The 9,578-nt window shown below is 52.0% G+C and overlaps 1 protein-coding gene across 1 annotated transcript; it reads right to left on the minus strand.

The window, feature by feature from the left end:
• Positions 1-1,197: 1,197 nt before the first annotated feature.
• LOC123254097 (synaptonemal complex central element protein 1-like) lies at positions 1,198-7,799 on the minus strand. Its single transcript, XM_044683167.1, has 11 exons — positions 7,748-7,799; positions 6,933-7,007; positions 5,984-6,031; positions 5,801-5,855; positions 4,130-4,219; positions 3,352-3,415; positions 2,947-3,013; positions 2,611-2,749; positions 2,418-2,507; positions 1,580-1,673; positions 1,198-1,431 (listed from the first exon to the last, which is right to left on the minus strand). Exons 2-11 carry the CDS (start codon positions 6,997-6,999, stop codon positions 1,354-1,356), a joined length of 792 nt encoding a protein of 263 aa, XP_044539102.1. The 5' UTR covers positions 7,000-7,007; positions 7,748-7,799; the 3' UTR covers positions 1,198-1,353.
• Positions 7,800-9,578: the final 1,779 nt, after the last annotated feature.

Raw genomic sequence — 9,578 nt, forward strand, 5'->3', positions numbered from 1 at the left:
CGATACTCCTTCGAGACAACAACGGGAGCTCTCCGAGCGAGAGTTGTCTTCGGACTCACTTCCGCTTCCGGTTTCTTCTAGGCCTCCCGGACACTCGCCAGCCCCCGTGCGCAGACTCAGTGCGGCTTTCGAGGCCGCCAAGCTTCCCCGCTTCCACACGGGCGGGGCTTCGGCGCGCAGGCGCATTGCCCGGAAGGGAGTAGAGCCGCCCTGGGGTGGGAGGTGGCTCGAGGCTTGTTTACTTCTGGGAGGCTTCCTACCCTTTCCTGCCCGGGAGACCTGGATCCCCAAGCCTTTCCCGCTATCCTCCCCCCCCCCCCCCCCGGGCCATCTGAGCCAACCTTCCGCGAGGAAGTAGCTAGCCAGGGTGGAAGTGGAACTCAGAGCTTGTGACTTCAAATCTGGGCGGTTCAGCTCATTGCCTTCCCCAGTGAGACCCTAGCCTCCACCCTGCCTTCTACCGAAGGAATGCAACTTCAAACAAAGACCCAAGCAGAGCAAAAAATGGCAGGAGGCTTCTGACCTCCCCAGATCTCCAAGGAAAGGGCGGTGGCCACTGCTCTGATGCTTAGGAAAGTTCTACTCCAGGCATTGAGGGATGGAGACAGTCCAGAGCTAGCTGGCCATCTGCAAGAGCTGACGGGGGAAGAAAAGGGAAAGTAAAGGAAGGCATCCCAGAGGAAGGAGGCCAGGCAGTATCTCAACAAGAAGGAATCTGGGCTGGCCAAATGGGGGAAAGTTTGGGAGAATCATTGAGGATAAAGAGGGAGAAGAAGGGCAGCATGTCATTGTGAAAAGATCACGGAGCTCCCAAGTCAAGCTTGCCTCTTGTCTCAGACCCAGTCTCATTCACTTCCCTCATCTCTAAAATCTGGGGTAGGAGGAGGGGATGATGGTCAAGCTGCAGAGAAGCCTTCAAGGCCAAGCAGTTGGCAGACCCCATTCTGCATGCATGCATGCATGCAAAAAAAAAAAAGTCTGGCCCCCAAAAAGTCAATGAAAGGAGGCCTGAGCCTCTGGAGTACTGGAGGGAAGGAGTGGGAGCCCTAGTCCAGAGAGCAGGGCCAAGTTTGACATGCTCTAAAATAGGAGCAAGTAGGAGGCACGGGCCACTGGGAAAGCTTTAAGTCTGGGGGTGGGGGGTGGGGGCAGAATGAGGTACAGAATTGTGCCAACAGCAGGGGAACAGAACAGAGTTCTTTATTCAGAAGAGCACACCAGAGGGTCCCTCGTTGTTGAGATGAGGCTGGAGGGCCAACCCCTGATTGTCCAGGCTGAGTGCAGACCAGGGCATAGCTCCTTCCTGGAACAAGAAGGTGAGCTCCCTGGGAGCTTCTAGTACAAAGATGAGGCTTAGCAAGTAGCCTTTTCCCCTGGGCTGAGGTCTCTATTCTGCTCCTTCTCCCAGGCCCCTGGGGGCTCCACAACAGGCTAACGACCAAGAAAAGGAGAACAAATGGTTAGAAACCTCCCTGTCCATCACCCTCTCCCACCCTTTCTCTCTCTTCTCTGGTGGCTGCACGCTTCTTGAGTAGCCTGGAAAGCAGTTTCCCAGCTCTGGCTTCTTTGGGAAACGTACCTCTCCTGGGGCCCCTTCAGCAGCTGCCTCTGTCACACTTCCCTTGAGCCCTCCGATACCACTGTGGCCAACAGCTTCCAGCTCCACCTTCAGCCTGGCAGGGAGATGTTAGAAAGGTCCATGTCAGGCACAACTACAGCCACAGAGGCTGACCCAGGGAAGGCCAGGAAAACAGAGACCAACCCTGAGACGTAAGAGGGCCACAGACACCGGCAGAAGATGAAGAGACACACAGCGCCCTGAAGAAACATCTGCACCAGTGCAAAGCGAAACCCAGAGAAGGGGAGGGGGGCAGGGGAATGAAAAGGGCACAAGAAAACGCTGCGTGCCTTGCTTATACCCAGGGAGAGAGAGAGAGAGAGAGACAATAATAGCCTTCCTGCTGTTACTCATAGACAACAATCTCTCTCTCCACAGGTTGTCAGTTCTCTAGGCCTTCCCCGGCCCACTACCACCACTCCTCTCTATCTCCCTGCTTCCCTGGATTCCTTCATAACTTAGCTCAAATTTCATCTTCTGCAAAAGGCCTTTCCTGGCCTCCTCGCCTCTGAGATTACATTGCATCTATCGTGTCTGTATCTCCGAGGCCTAGCCCTTAACCGGCTCCCTGGTGCCTGGTAAGTGAGCCCTTGCCAAACGCTCATTGAGACCTACAGAGAGCCACAGAGAGACTGGCAGATATGGAGAGACGGAGGAAGAGCCAAAGCCAGAAACATGGAAAGGGAGAGAGTGGAATGGAGACGGGGACTGATGCCAAAAAAGGGACAGAATCAGAGCAACTGAGAAAGAGAGTGGAAGAAGGAGAAAGAGAACGGCCCACTCCTCCTGGCTCACCCACCTGTGATACTTCTGCCACATCTGGTTGTACTGCCTCAAGGAGGCCTCCAGGAGCTGCTTGGCACTCTTGTTTTCCTCCTCAAACAGGTACCTGGGGAAGTGGGCTCCACTGTCAACACCAGCCTGTTCCTCCCCTGGCTTTCCCAGCCCAAAGCAGTCTTCCCCTCTGCCTCCCAGGATCACCCTGGACTCACAGAGCAGCAGCAGCCTCCTCACTGCAGAGGAAGGCACTCACGCTATTGAGATCCAGAGCCTCAGCCCTGACCTGCTTGGCTTGAGGTAGCCTTGCCAGTTCTTTCTCGATGGCCTCCAATTTCTCCTGAACTAGCCTTTCTGTTGACCAGGAAAGGAATAATCTCAGGCGTCCGCTCATTTTCCAGGGGTCTTTTCTCCATTCGATCTTCGGCTAAGCGCCAGCTTCCCCTCTCTGTGGCCTCAATGGTGCATGTTCCCGGGGCCAGAGAGCTCACTAACTCACAAGAGGACTGCATTCGCCTGCCCCTCTGACCTCTCACTTGGAGGATGCTTACCCTCCTTCAGGAGCTGCTCCTTGGTACTGGCCATGTTGTGGATTTCTTGAGAAAGTCTCTCTGCGGTCTAATGGATGAGAGGGCAGCGAAGGTTCCCTTCTTCCTCTGAAACCCCTCCCGACTCCGCTGGCAGGATCTCAGAGTCAGAAGGAGCCTCAGAGACCATCTTGCTCTCCCAATACCTAAATAAGAATCCCTTCGACAACGCTGCAGACCAGCGGCTGATAACTTCCAGGGCTTCTTTGGCCTGGCTGGCTATACCTCGTTCACTTAGTGATCCCATAGGAGGGCTCACTTCTCTGCCCAACTCATCACTTCCCCCTCCCCACCTCCCAGCCCCCGAATCAGGTTGGTTTGTGCCTCTCTCGAATTCCCGTGCCCACCCGAACCCTAGAAATCTCTCACGTGTGACTCCCATAGAGTCTTATGTTGCTCCATTAGCTCCTCTAACTGCTGTTCAAACTCCATTCTGGGAGAAAAAAAAACAGGGTTTGCCCAGGCCACCCTCAAAACCAATACGAATTCCAGTCCTACCAGCTCTGTGAGGCCCAGATCCAGTAGCCCTCCTCCAGGACCCTTTCCATCTCTCCGGGGTTTGGGTGGGAACATCACAGTCTGTCACTTGCAGCATCGCTCAGTTTCTGGACTGAAAGGACCCTTACCCATCCATTGTTCAACTGCCTCATTTTATATATTTATATAGTTGGGGAGAATGAGGTCCAGGGAAGGGAAGGGATGCTCCGGAGGCTTCAAAGTGGCAGAAGCAGGACAAGGGCCCGGGTCTCTTAACTGTCAATCTAGGGCTCATTGGACCGTATGGACTGTATTCTGAGTCTTGCTGTGTCTTGCTTCAGACTAGAGGTCACCCAGGACAGTGGAGGGAAAGAGCCCTGGAGTCGGTGCCTTACTGGGCAGCCTCATGTGAGGCTTTCCTTTCCCAGTGGCTCAGTTCCCTCCAACAGAAAAGAAATAATTGGAGGGAGCTGAGCTCTGAGGTTCCCTTCCAGCTCCATGTACTTCAAGTGAAGGGGTAGGCATATGCCTCATTCTGGGCAGGGGATCCACCTGTTGGTCAAAGGGCTGGCCTGGACACCCTTCCAGCTGAGATTCTGTACTCTTAAATCGCATTTGCAACTGAATTTGAAAGGCATTGAATGCCACCATAAGACTGAAATAGTTTTACCTCAGTTTCTTCCTTTTTACTTTGTCCTCCTGAATCTTAGAATTCAATTCTGTTATCTTCTGTATGGAATCTTGAGCCCTTGCCTGTTTTCTGGAGGGGGGAAGAGGGGGAACAATTCAACCCAAACTTACCTTCTTGGGTTTAGCTTGGTATGATAATTTACACATAAACCGCCCCCACCAGCCACCCATTCCACTCCTTCCGGCTCTAAACTATTACAGAGGTATTTTGTTTTGCCCGGAATCTGGCTCCCTTTCATATTGGCTCTGAATAGTGCCTCATATTTGAGAAGAGACTTCCTCGGTTATTGGGCAGGAGATTGGAGGCCATGCCGGGCCAGAGCCTCCCGGAGTCTGTGAATTCCATGTTCTACAAAAATCCTGCTTTGTCCAGGAAGACTCTCCCAAGTGCCTTCTCTCTCGCAACGATTTCTCCTCATCTGGAACATAACGTATTTGGCCAAATTTGGGTTTGTGTGTTTTCTCCCTCCTTGGACTGTCGGGTCCTTGAGGGCAGAGACTGGCTTTTGCCCCTTCTCTATCGTTGGTGACTGCCAGCCAGCCTGCCTGCCTGAGCTGTTACAGGTCAGGAAGCAGAAGCAGAAGGGAACACTTCTAGTTAGGGGTTTCTGTCATCTCCCAGGGGGCGGCGGGGGTCGGGGGCTCGTAAGCTCCCTTCCCTGGGGCTCGGCAAACCAACCAACCCCCTCAAAGGACACATCTGCATTGGAAGAAGAAGCCTCTGGACACCTTCTCAGAAGGAATGCCTGAAAATAATTCCGGTGCACTGCTACCCTTCATTTAGAGTCGAGGGACCGTGAAGGCATCCGTTTTCCTAGCCCCGTTCACCGACCCTTGAAATCTCTCCATGGGACCCCCACATTAAAAACCCCTGTTTTATAGGGCAGCCATTCTGGAAAGCAATTTGAAACTACGCCTCAAGAGCTAGGCTAACCCAGCAATACGGCCACTGCAAATGGGCTTCCAGCCCAATGAGATCAAAGAGAGAGAGCGCAAAAGGACAAACATGCACAAGAGTATTTCTAGCAGCAATGGTTTGTGGGAGGGAAGACTTGGAAGCGGGGGGAATGCCTGCCAATGGGGGAATGGCTGGACAGACTGCAGGATGGGAATGTGATGCGATAAATACTGGTGCTGTGGGATGGCTTTAGAGAAACCTGAGAAGCCAACTGACTCAGAAGGAACTAACTGAGGAGAACCAGGAGAACAAGGTAGTCAAGAACAGTCCGGGATGACTGAAGAACTCTGCTCAGTGCAGTGACCCACCAGGATGCCAGGGGCACGATGATGACGCCGACGCCCATGCCCCACCTTCGGACAGTCCAGACTGACACATATTTTCCTTTTTTGGATAGGGCCAATGGGGAAATGTTTTTTCTTGACAATCCATGATGGTACTGGGAGGCCTGTTTTTCTTTCTTTAGTAACAGGGGAAGGCAAGAGTGACAAAAGGCAGATTTCTGTCAACTGATGAAAAACAAATAGAAACCGAGTTGGAAAGCTCGAAACCCCTGTTCCGAGTTCTGCTGCCAAGAATGGCTAATGGGGAATGTTGTGGGTCCAGTGGGGGAAGGTGGGAGGGAGTTATCAGAAGCCAGATTCGCTCAGTCTTCACTTCCCAGCTCTTTCTGAAAGGGTGCCAAACTCTTACCTCAGGATTTCGTTTTCCTTTTCTCCGTTGTGCTGCTGAAGGATGCGAAGGCTTTCTGTGATGAAAGAGAGAGCTCGCTGGAAGGCTAAGGCCACACTGGAAAAGGTACCTGCGGGAGGCGCTTGGGCTCAGCCTCCACAGAGTTTATGGCAATGAAACCTCTAGCGAGGAAGCCTTACTTACCCTGCTTGGACTTCAAGAGTTCCTCCAGACGAGTCTCTTCTGAGTTTACTGCAGGGGAAGCAGAAATTGGACTGAGTGAGTGGCTTCCTCACCTTCCCCATTGGGTATAGCCTACTCCGGGAAGTGACGGTTTATAGAAGGGGAAAATGAGAGCCACAAAGGAAAAGGGAAGAGTTGTCTGAATGAATGTCAGTCAGTAACCATTTGTTAAGCTCCTACTATGTGCCAGGCGCCATGGCTGGTTAGAAACAAGATCTAGTTCACAAATCTGGCATTGGCTTGCAGTGTTAACTTAAGTAGGTCCCATCAGTTTCCCCCACTCTTATTCCTAGTGATAGTAATAGTAACACTAATGAAAAAGGGCAGACTAACTGAAACTGCCACAACAGTAAAACCTGGCAGAATATCAGGATTTCCCTGTCAGGCCTAGACAAGTGACCTCCCCCCATCCCTGACCATCAAGCCTGGGAACTTCCCCACCCCGGGAGACCCAAGTTCCCAACCCACTTAGGGCTGCCCAGTCATCTGGACACAAGTACCCCACTTTGATCAATAGGGCCAACCCAGGTTACCTCATGTCAGACCACCACCCTATAAAAGATTGCCGCCTTCTCCATCCAGGTGGAGATCACTGGCCATCTACAGGCTGCTGCGGGCTCCTCCCTTGCTCTCTCTTCCTATTCCCTCCTCCCTCCTTTCCCACAATAAAGCCTCAACCTCTCTATCTGAACCCGTCTGCCAGTCTGACACCTAGCAAGGAGCCTTCCTTCGGAGAAGGAAGGTGTGCCATTGCTATTTGCAGAGCTCAGTTCTGAAGACCCTGTGTGGCCATTTGTGAGGGTCTCCCTGGCTCCAGCAAACAGAAATGCCAAGGCAGGGTGGGTGCCTCTGGGGATGGGGAACTCCTAGAAATCCAGAATGCTTAGTTGGATCCACAGGGATGACCTACATTCATCCAGTTCTTTCTTCAAGGCTTCCTTTTCGGCTTCGATCTTCCAAAGCTCCTCCTTTGCCATTTTATGGGCTAGAGATACAAATGGAGATCAAGGAAGAGATTTGTGAGTGCAGATGCTAGCCTGGACCACCCTCAAACGGAGCACTCACTTTACACTCAACAAGGAGAAGGGACTTTCCCAAGATCCCACAATACGAAAGGATGGCAGGAGCTAAAGTTAAGTCTGGTGGCCCCTCTTCCCTCCTCTTGGACCCAGCTCCAGTGTCACATTTCCCCAACTAACCTAGACTGACTAGATCCCTCCCTTCGCTGAGGGGAGAAAGGACAGCAGGGTGGCCAACTTTGTGACCGAATCCTCACATTCTGCCGCCTGGTCCCTTAGGAACTTGCCTTAAGGGAAGTCCCAGATTGACCTTTGTTTTAGACTGAACAATGGGACCATGGAGCATCCATTAAGCATCCAGAAGAGTCTTCTTAGCCTCTCCTAAGCCACTCCCTGGTACCTCAGCCCTCAAGCTTGCTGGTAACCAGTCAGTGTGTTTCCTTGCCTTCATTCCCCAGAGTGTATATAGGACCGCAAGTTCTTCAGCTCATTAGAAACCCCCTTTTTTGAGGTACTTTCCCACCCCCCACCCCCACCCCCAGACAGTGTCTCCAGAGTCTCAGAGCTTTGTCTCTGTGTAGGGCCAATTAGAGCAGTGTCTTGACTTATTCTTTTTGACTACTTTAGTGGTTCTGTTTTTCAAGGTTGACAAGAGTGGCCCCCCTGAGCTCCCCAAAAGTTGAGGCTTTGGACCCTCCTTGCTTACCTTGGCGCAGTTCCTGAATTGCCTTGACAACGCCATCAGTCCTGGGATCGTGGCTCTCTGTGGTGGGAAAAGAGAGAGAGAGAGAGAGAGAGAGAGAGAGAGAGAGAGAGAGAGAGAGAGAAGTCTTAAGTTCTCTTTTTGTATCTGGCCACTCTCAGTTCCAGGTCAGTCTCTCTCTCCGTGACTCTTCGGAGGCCATAAGAGCCTTCGTTGTGTCCTTGTCCTGCCTGGTGAAAGACAGGTTCTTTTGTGACTGCTTTGGTAGTTCTGGGTTTCTGGGTTTTTCCAGACTGACATTATTATCACCACCATTTTACAGAAACGGTGGAGGGAAAAGTTAAGTGATTTGCTCAGAGCCCAGGGGAGAGAGAGTAAGTGTCTGAGTTGCCTGACCCCAAGTCTAGCACTCTGATCCACAGGTTGCCCAGCTAGCTCAGTTCATAAAATCCAGTTTAGAGCAAGAAGAACTCTGCTCCCACTCATCAATCTATCCCTTACTCTGTGTGCTATTGTCGACGTGCAATGCAGAGACCCCAAACTTGTGGCCTAGTGAGATCTGGTGAACCCCACGTTTTAGGAATAGCTTGTAGGCTGGAGATCCCCAAAGCTTGTGCTTGTGCCCTGTTCCACCCTGAGAGAATCCGCCCTGAAGGGAATCTCAGGCTGGCAGTCGCAGACTGAATGATGGAGCCTGGGCTGAATGCTAAATCCTTTTATCAGAGACCCTTTCCCAGGAGGACACACCTGGGCAGGGACCAGCCTTTAGTATCCACTGTAGGCAGCCCCTTCCCTGACACCCCAGCCTCTGGCTAGGATTCCTTTCTCAAGCTTGAGTGTATCCGGTAGGTATGATAATGTCAGTTGTCTTTCCCAGCCCCTTCCGAGGGACTGTAGATCCTTAGGTTGCTGGTTCCATTCTGGCTCCGGGGGGGTCAGGGACCAGAGTAAGCAGAGCTCAATCCTCGCCTGGGCTCTGAGTGGAGGCCTAATCAGCCCTGTCCCCATTTTCCTTCATTTTTTTTTTAATTCTTTTTTAAACCCTTGTACTTCGGTGTATTGTCTCATAGGTGGAAGATTGGTAAGGGTGGGCAATGGGGGTCAAGTGACTTGCCCAGGGTCACACAGCTGGGAAGTGGCTGAGGCCAGGTTTGAACCCAGGACCTCCCGTCTCTAGGCCTGACTCTCGCTCCACTGAGCTACCCAGCTGCCCCTTTCCTTCATTTTTAAAGAGTGGCTTTTATGACTATGTAATAGTTCTGTGGTTTTTTCTAAGTTAACGTATCTAGCACTTGACTCTGTGTAGGGCCAATTAGAGCAGTGTCTATCCCTTACTCATTGAAGGATGACAAAACTTCTGACCTTAGCGATCACAATTTAAGCTGACACCTAGAGCACACCCCGCATTCCCAAAAGGCACCGTTTTAAACAAAGTCTGTCCTTTTCCCATCCTGGGCACTACCACCTCCCAGAACCATCCTTTGGTTAAATAAGTGCCTTGGAGAGGAGAAAGAGCGTGGGAAGGCTGTGGTAGCTGCCTTGTGTGGTATGTGCAAGATGGAAGAAGGCTTAGATCTGTGACGGTGAACCTGGGGCACATGTGCCAAATGTGGCACCCAAAGACCTCTCTGTGGGCACACACACCAGTTAGTTGCTAGAATGGCAGAGGGACTCTGGTGGAGCTGCTCTCCTACCCCTCTCCACACCCACCTCGTATCACCCACCCTTCTGCCTGGTAGCTCAAAGCACTTACTCCCTCCCCTGAGCAGACTGCCTGGGCCACTCCCTCCTTTTTTCCCCACTCCTGTCTGGGGTAAGGTGTGTTATATGTGTG

This window comes from Gracilinanus agilis, unplaced genomic scaffold (genome assembly GCF_016433145.1).
Source record: "Gracilinanus agilis isolate LMUSP501 unplaced genomic scaffold, AgileGrace unplaced_scaffold14828, whole genome shotgun sequence".
Taxonomy (NCBI): Eukaryota; Metazoa; Chordata; class Mammalia; order Didelphimorphia; family Didelphidae; genus Gracilinanus; species Gracilinanus agilis.

Bases quoted from the DNA above. Each gene is read 5' to 3' on its own strand.
- LOC123254097 (XM_044683167.1), bottom strand. From the start codon at position 6,999: ATGGCAAAGGAGGAGCTTTGGAAGATCGAAGCCGAAAAGGAAGCCTTG. The intron at 4,220-5,800 runs GTAAGAGTTTGG...TCCCCCCTCCAG, and splicing joins AAGGAAAACGAAATCCTGAG to AAAACAGGCAAGGGCTCAAG. The intron at 2,508-2,610 runs GTGAGTCCAGGG...CCACTTCCCCAG, and splicing joins GAGGAGGCTGCTGCTGCTCT to GTACCTGTTTGAGGAGGAAA.